This window comes from Rhinichthys klamathensis, unplaced genomic scaffold, assembly GCF_029890125.1.
Source record: "Rhinichthys klamathensis goyatoka isolate OS25496 unplaced genomic scaffold, OSU_Roscu_1.1 h1tg000271l_1, whole genome shotgun sequence".
NCBI classification, from domain to species: domain Eukaryota; kingdom Metazoa; phylum Chordata; class Actinopteri; order Cypriniformes; family Leuciscidae; genus Rhinichthys; species Rhinichthys klamathensis.
In genome coordinates, this window is record NW_026606791.1 from 841,097 (window position 1) to 854,989 (window position 13,893).

General features: G+C 37.8%; 1 protein-coding gene across 1 annotated transcript in view; it reads right to left on the reverse strand.

The window, feature by feature from the left end:
• Positions 1-12,196: 12,196 nt before the first annotated feature.
• LOC130102333 (nuclear GTPase SLIP-GC-like) overlaps positions 12,197-13,893 on the reverse strand; it is a 36,254-nt gene continuing 34,557 nt past the window's right edge. Inside the window, exons 14-16 of the mRNA XM_056268341.1 lie at positions 12,625-12,758; positions 12,449-12,533; positions 12,197-12,328 (exon numbers count right to left, since the gene is read on the reverse strand). Coding sequence (XP_056124316.1) covers positions 12,273-12,328; positions 12,449-12,533; positions 12,625-12,758 — 275 coding nt within the window. The 3' untranslated portion in view covers positions 12,197-12,272. The remainder of the gene's footprint in view (positions 12,329-12,448; positions 12,534-12,624; positions 12,759-13,893) is intronic.

Genomic DNA, 13,893 nt, shown 5'->3' on the forward strand with positions numbered 1-13,893 from the left:
AGGAACATTTTGTTTCATATTTTAATTTAATTACTGAGATTTTCATGGTAGACATTTTATCCAAATTGATTTCAATGCTTTGCATTCAAAGTTGACATTTTTATCAGGTCATGCATTCCCTGGGAACTCATGACCTTGGCTGCAAGTATCATGCCCAGTTTTATTTTCCTCTCCTTTCGGTTCTAAACATTGTGGTGTCCACAAATATTACTTTCTTGTTGTATTCTTAATTTCATTGCTTGGTTTGGCAGCAGTGTTGTGTTAGATGTGATACCACGTATCTGTACCTCCCCCAAATGCCACTTCCTGCTTAACAAGTTTCGATTCTTACAGTGCAGAGTATGCATAATATCAATAAACCTGTAACGCTGTGGTGTACTCAGGAACAGGCTGAAGACTCAGAAGGTGAAATCCAAACAACACTTTAATAGTAACAATAGTAATACTAATTTACTAGTAATAGTAAAATCACAAAGTGTTTACAAAGTGCAACCAAAATAATAAAACAATATAAAATCAAAAATTTAAAAAAAATTAAAAGCCCAAAATAGAATTTAGTAGACTAAAAGCTTGTTTAAATAACAGTGTCTTGAGTTTCCTTGAAAAAAAAAGAATCGACAGAGTCGGCCACACGGAGGGACAGGGTCTCCAAAAAATCTGTATCTTTTAACACAGAACGTTGGCACAACAACCTTCTAAAAACGTTTTAACAACATTGCCAAAAGGTTGCTATAACTACATTGTGTGGTGAAGGTTGTTACAGCGTTGTCACAGTGTTGACATTGAACCACCGTTCAGGGCCATTACTTAAAGAGACTATAAGAAACTTTTTAGGTAATTTATCATCTAAAATCAATATTTTTATTCATAAATATGTCCCCAATGGTGCAAATACCTCTGCCAATTATCTGATTTATCCTTGTAAACGAAGAATTTATTATATTTATTTACATGGGACGGGTAAGTCCACGGAGGCTTCCATGTAGTTCCGCCATCTTGAAAAACTATAATAGCAGAGAGGGACAAAAAGTACGCCAACGCGTTTTGTTCAGAGCCACCGTGACCTAACTGAAAGCAGCAGAAACGGAGGAGCAGAGCAGTGAGAGGCGCTTGTCACTTTTATTTTTAATGGCGGACCATACCTATGCCGAGCCACTGGATAAGAAATCCTCTTCGCCAAAACAGACCAAAAATGATCGTAAAAGGAAACGTGACCGGAGGATACAAAAAACAAGAGTGAAAAAGAGCTTTCCGGTGGAAAGAGCTAATGCAGGAGAAAGAATTCAAAAGAGACGCTGAAGTTGCCTGATTTCTCCTCGACAGGTAAGTCAATGTTACAGTCTTAATTGCAAGCTTTTTTTTAATTGCTTGGTTGTTTACTTTATTATATAGACAGAAGAACATTTACAGTTAAAAGTTAAACAGGCTCTTTATGAATAGCAGCTATAGAGTAAAGTAGAAAAGGCGCTAAAAAAAGTTTGTAAGTTTAAATTCGATACAAATATATTTTAATAGATATGTTATATGATTGTTCTTGCATTGTTTGCATAGCTAAGTCTACTTCAATTTTTATGTTATCTGATATTTTCTGTTATTTATCATTTATACTGTGACCTCACATTGAATAATACAAATAATACAAACATTCGTTTGTTCGTTGTGTCAATTTGAAGTTTGTTTGAAATAACAAACCTGTTCACCCGAAGGAAAACTCGACGAAGTGCTATTAGAAGACATCCTGTCATAGCTTTTTGGTACATAACGGCTACCGTAGATGCAACACACATTTGAAAACGTGAGGCGCTGGAGAGCACAATTCGTTTGAATGCAAAATACAATTTCACCGCTATAGATGGGAGTAATTCTTACTTAATGTCCCTTTAAAGGATTAGTTCACCTCAAAATGAAAATTTCCTTATAATTTACTCACCCCAATGCCTTCCAAGATGTTTTTCTCCACACAATGGACTTCAACGGTAACCATTGTTGAAGTCCAAATCAATACAGTTTCAAAGGGCTTTGAAGAGCTTCAAAGGGCTCTGCACGATCCCAGCTGAGGAATAGGGTCTTATCGAGCGAAACGATTGATCATTTTCAAAAAAAAAAAAATGTATATACTTTTTAACCACAATTGTTCGTCTTGCGCTGGTCTGCGACGCGCCAGGCATAACGTAATCACGTTGGAAAGGTCACGCTGGACGTAGACTGAGGTACAGTTGCCCTGAGGTTGCCCTGAAGCGCGAAAATCTTCAACTGACCGTTAGGCCGTCTCATTCTTCATCGAGCAAGGACACGTGAGAATTGCGTTTAATTTACCTCAGCTAAATAAGATATGTAATTCTTCAAACAACCTACAACTTCCTTGTCTTATATGACATTTATTTGAACATCTTCTGGTCAGGTATGACAAATATTTAACTGTATGCCAAAAGTATGAAGCCAAAATGACTTTAATGATGAGTAATTGATTTCAGCACACCTTGAACGGGCAGCGACTTAAAGGACAAGTTCGGTATTATACACTTAAAGCCCTGTTTTAAGATCGTTTTTGATGAAATAGAACGGTTAAGATTGAAATTTGGACACATGCTGCTGGCCCGAGAATTTTCGGTTTCTGTGGTAGCACCAAATTTCAATCTTAACCATTCTATTTCATCAGAAACGATCTTAACAGGGCTTTAAGTGTAAAATACCGAACTTGTCCTTTAGGCGCGTAGCCTTCTTGTTGTTGTTTTTTTTGGGGGGGGGGGGGGGGGGGGGGGGGGGGAATGTAACTGCTCGCACACCTGTTTTCCTTTGTTTGTCGTCTCATTCGTTTCTTTGCTAGATTTTTTCATGCCTGCTCATGCTAGTTAACATTAGTCCACTCCCTGTATAATATGTTTGTTTTCTTTTCTGACAAATGTATGACTTTTGGAAGTGCAATAGGCTTTATGCACAGCTTCACAACTTCCTGAACTTCAGCCAGCCCTTTGTTTCCTGTCTGTCATTATTGGACAAACTGATTAATCCAGGTGTGCCTGATTATTGTTACTGATGCCAGGCACACCTGGATTAATCAGTTTGTCCAATAATGACAGACAGGAAACAAAGGGCTGGCTGAAGTTCAGGAAGTAGTGAAGCTGTGGCATAAAGCCAATTTGATTACCATTTGCAGTTTTAATAAAGTTGAATTAGCTAACCTTCTATGTCATTTTTACTCTCCAAAGTGTAGGCTTGCAGGTGTTGATTATGAAGTGTAAGCATAATGATGTTTGGGTAAAGTTTTGATGCACAAGAGTCACTGGTAGTAGTCTATTTTATTGTGTGCAACCTCTGCCATAGCAGAAATGCAACGTGGTGCCACAGACGTTGCCACAACGTTAATAGGCTTGTTTGAGATGCGCCTTGCCTCGCCTGAAATGTAGTCGAGAGTAGGCGGCTGCAGTGAGGGGAGGAGTGAAAAAAGCGCAGGCAAGCCGGACAGATCTCGCTTCTCGCACATGTTCTCGCAGTGGATCAGACACCTGTGAGATCAAAGGCGGATATCGCGGGATTCACGGGATTCACGCCCGTGCACGGTGTTGCTAATAAACTGGATGTAATTTAAGTTTTGTTGCTTTTATATGAAAATAAATATAATGAACAAGACACCCAAAGTACTTATTTAATTCCATTTTAAATAGGTGTTTTTTAAAGAATTTTTCTTTAATACAGACATGTGTTTTTATAATAAATAAATAAAAATTGCATCACATGTTGCACTGTCAGATAGTTTGGGAATATACACATAATTTATACACATAAAACATGATATCAGAGTTTTAAAATCAAACATTTTAAAAAAGAACAATACAACAGGTTGTTTAAACCAATAAGCATTAAGCTGTGTCGTCAGCAAGTCGTTTCCCATCGTGCTTTTGAGCAGCGCAGTCGGTGGAGAGCAACTGCGCGCGACTGCAGAATCCGACAGGTGCGCCTTGCGGTCGCGAGAGTTTTTTGACATACGTCGGCATGACATAAGAGCAAGGCGGACCGCTCTCGGACACATTTCTAACCGGCATGCATCTCGCGCTGATCACCGGTGATCGGTTCTGCGCAGATTTTGAGTAGGGGGAGGCTGCAGACCTGGAGCCGGCAGATATACGCCCCTGGCAGTTTTACGCCCCGGCAGTTTTACGACCCTGTTGTTCCTGATGCGTCCAGTAGAGGGATATACTGCGAAATAACATCATTAAATCGACGCTTAATAACCCGTCCATAGACTTGACAATTTTGTGTTTTTTGTTAATTTAAATATAAACGTTATAGTGTAGATCTTCACGGATTAAATTATCTGTTTAACAAAAAAACAAGGGGGGTAAACGGACATCAAAGAGATTGAATTAGGTTACACAAATGCAATATTACATTTTGTCAATATAAAAACATGTAAGGTTCTTTACAACAGACTCAATGATATTATTTGTTTTATAAACCTTTGAGTTTAAAGGTTCTGACATTTTCTTAAAGGAAGAAAAAAACGAACTTTATATCAGAGGAGAATATTCTAGAATCAGGATTACTTTGAATGGTTCTGTCTTTATGAAGATGAAACTTGCCCAGAAGACAAAGTAATAATACCGTATAAGCAAGTTTAACATCGTTAGAATTAAAATCTGACAAAAATAGATTCTGTCATTTGTATGTTAAATAATCTGCTAAAGTTATTGTTTTTTAGCAATGATGCAACATTTATTATTTATAAACGATTAGCTCGATAGAGCTACAGGGTAGGTAGATATCAATTCATATATATATCAATGGATGGGTCTATAATGTATTTTGACAGGTTTCTGTTCTATCTGGCTTAAACTTAGCTAACCACGTGTAGGTTTAGCTTCCCCTATCTTCTCTACTCAATTTAAAATTAAAATTAAATTTTTAATTTTCTTTTGTTGCCTGTCTTTAGCTTGGCCTCTTCTGGTAAGACTCTGTTTACTCCTTGCATTAAAACATACTCCACATGGTTTATAGAGCAATATTACAGTAGATAATGGAAATATGTTAAATTTTTTTACTGTCTATGGTGTGAACACACAAAAGACACATTTATAATAGGTATGTAAATCTCTCTCTCTCTCTAAGTAAAGAGTTAAACTGCACACTCACTCAAATACGTTAAAACACATAAAAAAAATTCCCCATATGGTTTGAATGTAGATTCTGGTTTGAGTTGTTTCATATAAATGAGATGATCTAATTATCTCATTTATATCTTAATATACATTTTTTCTTAAAATAGCTTACTGATCTGGACTCAAATGTAGGGTATGTGCACTTAATGTGGGTTTTATCATACTCTGTCTTTACCAAGTTCTCTTTAACTTGGATCTCATAAAAGTGTGTTTGCTTTAGCTACTTAAGGAAATACACACACACACACACACACACACACACACACACAGGGATAAGGTCAAATTCACCATGGATGTCCTTTTTAACTTTTTTAATGTTTCATTTTTAAATGTTTCATCAGTGAGCATGAGCAGTTAAAGAAAAAAAACAGTTAAAGAAGAGTGGCAAACCATAGGGGAGTCATCATAATTCATAAATGGTGTTAATAAATATTTTTTTGTGAACAACAATATTGTCTATAGGCCCTATCTTCTTAATGGCCCATGGAATTTTAGAAAAGGGATAAATTGTGTTTGTCTTCATAAAATGTTGTGTAGGACACTGTTTTGTAGCTATGATGACCAATAGAATAGTACAGCAGATATTTCATCGAGGATCCATATTATTACACGGTACTGCATGTCTAATGGGCTAAATATAGTTCATATCTAAATGTGACTTTATATAAATTCACAAAAACATATTTCACTCAGTCTCCTGTATATAAAAACCTACGGTGAATTGGCCTATAACTGCAGTAGGTCATAGCATCACCTGTCATAACACTAGTTGATCCAACTATGTGTATTTTTAATTTTTCAATTCACAAAAACAAATAGTCTTCTGTAGGTTGAGTGAAGAGAGTGAAGCCCAACTGAATATCTACAGAAAATTTAATCCGTGCAGATCTACACTGTAACGTTTATATTTAAATTAACAAAAAACACAAAATTGTCAAGACGGGTTATTAATGTGTAAGCGTCGATTTAATGATGTTATTTCGCAGTATATCCCTCTACTGGACGCATCAGGAACAACAGGGTCCTAAAACTGCTGGTGCGTAAAACTGCTAGGGGCGTATATCTGCCGGCTCCAGGTCTGCAGCCTCCCCATATAGCAGATTTTGCTCATCTCAAACAAGCCTAATGTGTTTGCTGGGAAACAACCCCTTTCAATCCGATCGATATTTCATTCGGATCGAGCTCATTAGGATCGATTAAGGTGTTTACAGCCGTCAATGCGTTTACTAACGAATTATTTGGTTGCATCATGCATGTAAGGTAGCCGGTGGGTCTCGACATCATTCTATATGGGGTCGCGAGACTTTCTCTGTGTCCCCGGTGTTACCACGGCACACCCAATAAGTGCCTTTTGTGAAGCGCACTTGGGTGTGCCGTTGTAACACCGAGAACACAGAGAAAGTCTCGCGACCCCTATAGAATGATGTCGAGACCCACTGGTTGAGAAACACTGTTATAGATGATGATGTCAAATGTATTTCTGTGGATTGTTTTAAAAAACTTACCTGTGAATAAGATCAAATACAGTCTTTGACATTAACTACGTTTTAGAATAGCTAACCTAATGGACCATAATATTTTGAAGGAAAATGTACCTTATGTCTGTGCGGCTCAACACTGCAGTCGATTCAGCTGTCCAATGTCTGAGTAAGAACTCTGACGTGAGATCTGATTCAACTGTAGGTGTGTCTTGTTGTGATAAAAGGAAAAGAGAAAGATATGAGAGAGGGACACTTTTCTCCTTTTATTTCACTTTAGCCTATATTGCACAGAATACTTTTAAAATCAGTAGAATATTTACTTGTTCTGATTGCTAAATGTAGCATACTAAGAAAGAATATGACCTCTAACTGAAACTATTAAAGATTGAGAGTTTTTATCTTTTATCCAATTTATCAGTTAATAATATATTTGCATTTACTGAAGTGTAAGCATAATGACGTTTGGGTAAAGTTTTGATGCACAAGAGTCACTGGCAGTAGCCTAGTCTAGTGTTTTACTTTAATGTGTAGCCTAATATGTAAAAAAAAAAAACGTGATTCCTTATCAAGTGCTTATTTTTATTTGAGGTTACTTCACAACCTCTCAGCATCATCAGCTGTAGTTTTGTTTTTGACTCACTCTAGTTGGCATATTGTTTGCATTTCTCTTTTATCTGTCCTTTTAAAGCTCTGTGTTTGCACTTAGGCTGATATTGCGTGCATGAAGATTATGATAAACGATAATTTTGACCCATACAATGTATCGTTGGCTATTGCCACAAATGTACCATGCGACTTATGACCGGTTTTGTGGTCCAGGGTCACATTTATGTGCTTAATAAAAATACCCAGCAATTTTACTTTTACTTATACTATACTTTGGTTAATAAGAAGTTAGACTGATTACCGTATGTTTGTTTGGGCAATACCCGCTTTTGAATCTGATACCCCTCTTTTTCTTTTGCTTGATGTGTAAATAAAAATGTCTTTACTTTCATGAAATTTAATGTGGTTATTTGGGTTGTTTTGAAACAATTCTGGGTCTGGAGACGGGGTAGCTTCATGCTGTTGTACACTCATTTCACCACCATCCATTTTTGCTGTTACTGGCAGTATTCCATTTTGTTGTGTGCAACCTCTATTTATTTATTTTTACTTCAATGTGTAATATGTTTAAAAAAAAAACTTGATTCTTTATCAAGTGTTTTTTTTATTTGTAAGAGGTTACTTCACAACCTCTCACCACTTTTTGAGGAACATAATGAACATCATCAGCTGTAGTTTTGTTGTTCACTCACTACAGTTTGCATTTCTCTTTCATCTGTCCTTTTAAAGCTCTGTGTTTGCCCTTAGGCTAAGATTGTGCACAGTAAAACCTCCAGTGTTGAAATCCTGCACCAGCACCTCCCCCAAATGCCACTTCCTGCTTAACAAGTTTCGATTCTTACAGAGCAGAGTATGCATAATATCAATAAACCTGTAACGCTGTGATGTACGCAGGAACAGGCTGAAGACTCAGAAGATGAAATCCAAACAACACTTTAATAGTAACAATAGTAATACTAATTTACTAGTTGGCTAGTAAAATCACAAAGTGCTTTACAAAGTGCAACCAAAATAATAAAACAATATAAAATCAAAAATGTAAAAAAATTAAAAGCCCCAAATAAAATCCAGTCAACTAAAAGCTTGTTTAAATAACAGTGTCTTGAGTTGCCTTTAAAAAAAAAAAGAATCGACAGAGTCGGCCACATGGAGGAACATGGGCTCCAAAAAATCTGTATCTTTTAACACAGAACATTGGCACAACGTACCCAACCTTCTAACCACCCTGCACCTCCCCCGAATACCACTTCCTGCTTAACAAATACAAGGTGATATACAAGGTGATATGGCTGCTTTGCCAGCAGCCATATCACCTTGTAGCCCAAGACTGGTTGCCCACTGAAGCTAAGCAGGGCTGAGCCTGGTTAGTACCTGGATGGGAGACCTTCTGAGAAAACCAGGTTGCTGCTGGAAGAGGTGTTAGTGAGGCCAGCAGGGGGTGCTATCCCTGTGGTCTGTGTGGGTCCTAAAGCCCCAGTGTAGTGACGGGGACACTATACTGTCAAAATAGCACCGTCCTTCGGATGAGACGTTAAACCGAGGTCCTGACTCTCTGTGGTCATTAAAATCCCAGGATGTCTTTCGAAAGAGTAGGGGTGTAACCCCGGCATCCTGGCCAAATCTGCCCATTGGCCTCTGTCCACCATGGCCTCCTAATCATCCCCATATACTGATTGGCTTCTTCACTGTCTCCTCTCCACCAGTAAGCTAGTGTGGTGAGCGTTCTGGCGCAATATGGCTGCCGTCGCATCATCCAAGTGGATGCTGCACATTGGTGGTGGTTGAGGAGATCCCCCCCTCTATGTAAAGCGCTTTGAGTGCCTAGAAAAGCGCTATATAAATGTAATGAATTTACTGTACAGTAAGAAAGACATTTCCCTTCCCCAGAAATGAATATTTCTTAGAATTAATAAACAATCAACGCTGAGTGTTCACGGGACGAACAGGTGGGTTGATTGTAATATTAATTTTACTATTAAGTTAATTATATTAACTGATCCAAATGTTCATAATCAATTATAACCAGTTATTATTGATTATTCATATTTCATAGAGTTAATTCGTTACAGAGGGGAGTAACTCTACTCAATCCTGTATCTACACAGTGCTTTAAAACATTGTGGAGGCTGGGCACTCTAACAAGGGACCCTAGATAAGGGATGATCTAGCAGGGAGGCCTCATGAGAGTCCTTCAACCTTCTAACTAGACTTAAGGGTTAGCTAGGTAAATTATATATTTGACCAGGCTCTTGGCTAGAATCAGGGAGGGTCAAAGGGAGCCTACATCGTGATGATCTTATTTATTCCTTGATAGCGATACTTGTTGGCAGAACTAGACTCAAATATCATACGTGTACTCACAGAAATACTGTGGGCCCATTTTTTCCTACTTTACATAACCAATGGACAGTGTACTCAGCTAGAGCGCTATCCACCCTTTAAACAAGGGGAGTACAATCTAATGCTACCTGACTATTGAGGAGGCCTATAGAAAGGCCTACAACTTCAATTATCAAAAGCGTCAGCCCATGGCATTCTTCGGCTCTAAGGGAGTGTACTAAAACTCGTCCCAATGGGAGGGAGTGCTAAAGTGAGCCCCAGTGGTGCAGGGTGAATAAACTAAAGCTGTGGGTAGCCAGAAAATCACTAAGCCTAAGGGAAATGGAGGCCTCAGGTATGAGGCCAACGACATTTTCACCTTATGACTTGAAAATGTATTTGAGGGGCCTAGATAACCAACCTAAAGACTAGCTGGGAAATTCTAGCAACAATATACAGCTCTGAAAGCGGAGACCTCTGCATTACTGCATTACTGCTCAGATACGCTCAGCTTTCCCCCCGACTGAGGGACTCGGGACAAAAAAGCTTCAAGCAGATCATCTCCAACAAAATCCTAGTACACATGCCTAAGCCAGATATTAAGGCAGCCCTCGTGGGGATGGCACTTTAATATCCTATGTCTGAAGTTCAAAGCTATAGTCTCATAACAACTCTCAGAAGTAAGAGGATGTGATCGGCTTACCTTCTGCGGAAGTCAACAACCATCTCCTTTGTTTTATCTACATTCAGAGATAAGTTGTTGTTGTGGCACCAGCTTAACAGTTGTTCCACCTCCTCTCTGTATCCTGCTTCGTTGTTGCCGCTGATGAGGCCTACTACAGTTGTATCATCTGCAGACTTGGAAGAGGTTGTACCTCTTCTTCACCCTCATCAGCCATCTCCTGCTCTCTTGGGCTAGGTGCCAGCAGAGCACTTGCTGCTGGATCAGAGGATGCAAGAGATAACACATCCTCGTCCAGCAGCTCACCCTCGCGAGCTTCTGATGGGCGTTAAAGAGAAACACCTCTCTTAAACTCATCAGCGAATTCCATCTGGGAACCCCATGATCCGAGTCTCCGCAGTGCCTCAGCAAGAGCGGGACCCGAACCACTGGGCCCAGATTCCTGTACCTCTTCCCTGGAGAAGAGGGCTTTGACGAGAGCAGAGTTTTCATAGAGGAAGACTCTCACATTCTGCACAATCATAGGCTGTCACTGGTCAAATTTGATTGTCGTTATTGGATAGCTTTTCAGACACGGGTTCACATTCCCCATAGCGTCATCGACGCAGTCCGAGTTCCCTTTCAAGAGGGAACTGAAGTGGCAATTGACAGATTAGAAGACTAACTGAGAAACTTAAACATACACAGAACTCAAAATGTGACAGTTCTACACTGCAAAAAATGATTTTCTTACGTCTTGTTTCCAGTCCAAATATTAAAAGAATTCTTAAATCAAGATGCATTTACTAAAGTAGTAAAATGCCATAAGATATGTCTTGTTTTCTAGGGAAATAAATGAAAATTGAGTGAGTTTTTGCTTAAAACAAGCAAAATTATCTGTCCATGGGGTAAGAAAAATAATCTGTTTGAATTAAGATTATTTTTCTTACCACATGGACAGATAATTTAGCTTGTTTTAAGCAAAAACTCCCTTAATTTTGATTAATTCCCCCGGAAAACAAGACATAATATCTTATCTAATTTTACTTATCTAGTAAATGCATCTTGATTTAAGAATTTTTAGATATTTGGACTGGAAACCAGACAAACATACTGGGGTAAGAAAAGTGTACACTGAACCCTATTGAACTTTTTTCTAAGTATGTAGTCTTATTTGCTCATTGTGGATGTGATTTAACGCTAACCATTCAACAAATAATGAATGTTTGAAGAGATCAATCTTGACAGTTGTGACTGTGAGGACCAGATGATTTTCAACATCATTAATGCAAAGGTGGTGTGCTTTGGCTTGAATGTTATGGGTGGATGATAAGTATCAAAGCCAATATCGCTGTAATAACACTAATGATTTAAATACAAAATTATATTCATGGACACATTTTGTGTGCTTTCTAAGCAAAATATTTATGATTAAAGACATTTCACATTTATATTTGTAAGCAGTCATTATGAATAAATAATATGCAAAGTAGATGTCTGTTTTTATTATTTATTGACAATTCAATTCAAAGTAAAAGATTTTAATGATTTAATACAAGAAGAGTATTCCAAAGCATTCCTTAAATGAACATTCCTAACCTAAAAATCACCAGTAGATGAAATGCATTTACTTTTATGCTAAATAAGATAAAGACATTTTAATTGCAAAAACTAAATTGAAAGAAGACCCTTGCTTCATTCCAATCTAAATGCATCACCAATAAAGTTTCTAGAAAATAGGACAGCTGCACGTACTTTTAAATGGCATTACCATTTATTGCTGTAAGCTGCCACGATAAAAAAAGTGGTAATAAAAAAGGGCAATAAATCAACAACACACAGTTTGTGTATCATGCAGTTTTCACCTAAAATGAAATTTGATGAAAGTGAATCATTTTAAAACCACTACAAATACCAACACAATAATGTGAGTAAAGCAATAAGATCTATATAATGTAAAACTAGTGAAAACATTTACTGAAATGTGTTACATACAGTATGTTCATCTGTTAATTCTTCACCTTTTGGGCCTTTTGTTGCTTGATGACCTCAGTTTGACAGTTGCTCTGCAAGTCTCTCCAGCTGTTCGATCTCTCTCGAGACATCTAAAGATACATATCAGAGAGTGATCGAGATTAATTAGTCAACACTTCACATCGCAAAATATTATTTGATTACTTTAAACTCTTGTTTCTGTGGTAAAATAGGATGACATTCTTTCTTACCCATCAATTTGACATTGCTGGTTTTTGACAGTGAGAGTTTCATTGATTTCTTTAGTTCTGATTCAAGAGCATTCTTTATCTGCAGCTTTACACGGAAACAAGAGAAGATTCTGCTTGACTTTAGTCATTTTACAACTATAGGTATATGTTTTTCTTAATAAATATGATATCAGTACCTTTAAATTGTTGAAATTTTTAAGCATTTCAATTTTTGCCTTGTTGAACATGTCATGTTTTATTTCATCGACTGTGGTTATTAGCAGTTCCTGCCTTTTCTTCATGGATCCGATTCCAGTCACAGCTGCAGCTTCTAAAATAAGAAACACGCGTTTTTCTTTCTTATGAGGACACATTAGAACAAGAAAATGTGTTTACAATAAAACTGTTAACACTGCTAATATTGTACCATTTTGCATTGGTGGCTTATGAATATGTTTATTAAAGCTGCAGTCCGTAGCTTTTTTGGGGTTAAAAATTATCCAAAATACATATTTGAGAAAATACATAACCAGCCAGTGTTCAAAACTATCTGCTTGCCTTAGCTCGATTCAAAACGGTAAGCTTGTATTATTGTTTTTAATTCCAGTGGTACTGGTGGATTTCCGCGGGAGATTCGAGCATGTCTTTGCGTCATTACGTCACATCTGTACACAAAGGAGGAGTCTCGGCTAGTAGGCTATATTGCGTGTGAGGATGCTGGAGGTGGAGATTTATAGCCTTTTCTCACAGCACTTGATATAATTAAACTTATCAATTTGATGGCGGATCCAGAAAGGTTCAAACGACAATCACCAGTGACAACAGATTCACCCACTGTAAAATGCAAAAGACTTCGTTCGGAAAAAACGTTACATTACAGAAAAAAAGAGACTACAACCGGACCATGCGAAAACAAGGATACATATCGGAAGGACATTACATGTAGTCACGCAATGCTGACGTTGTTAACATTAACAATTTGAGAACAAAGTATAATTTGCACGGTTTTGCGTGATATGATAACTTATAAGCAATTGTTAGATTTAATCAGCGCGATTTACTGCAATGTCAGAACCAGAACAAAAGTGGATGTTTCTTACTAGTTCAGATGACATTTTCCGGTGAAAATTCTTATGTTGGTCATACTTCCAAAAAGAATAATCTGTGATTCTGAATGACAATATCCACACCGGCGCAGTGACTGACAGCCTCACAGTCTCCTCAACCATTGTGTTCATTCGCGCTGTGCCGTGTCGAGGGTGTTGAAGTACAACTCACGTAAAATTGATAATTCCGCGAATGACTGCAATTGCAGATTTCGAACAGAGATGGCGACAAAGAGGAAAAACTGCGGACTGCAGCTTTAAATGATTTAGTGAATCAGAGCTCAACATTGAGGATTGCCCGCCAGCACTGGGTCAGTGCTGGAGAGTCTCCATTCTTGAATTTATTGATCAAGTACACGT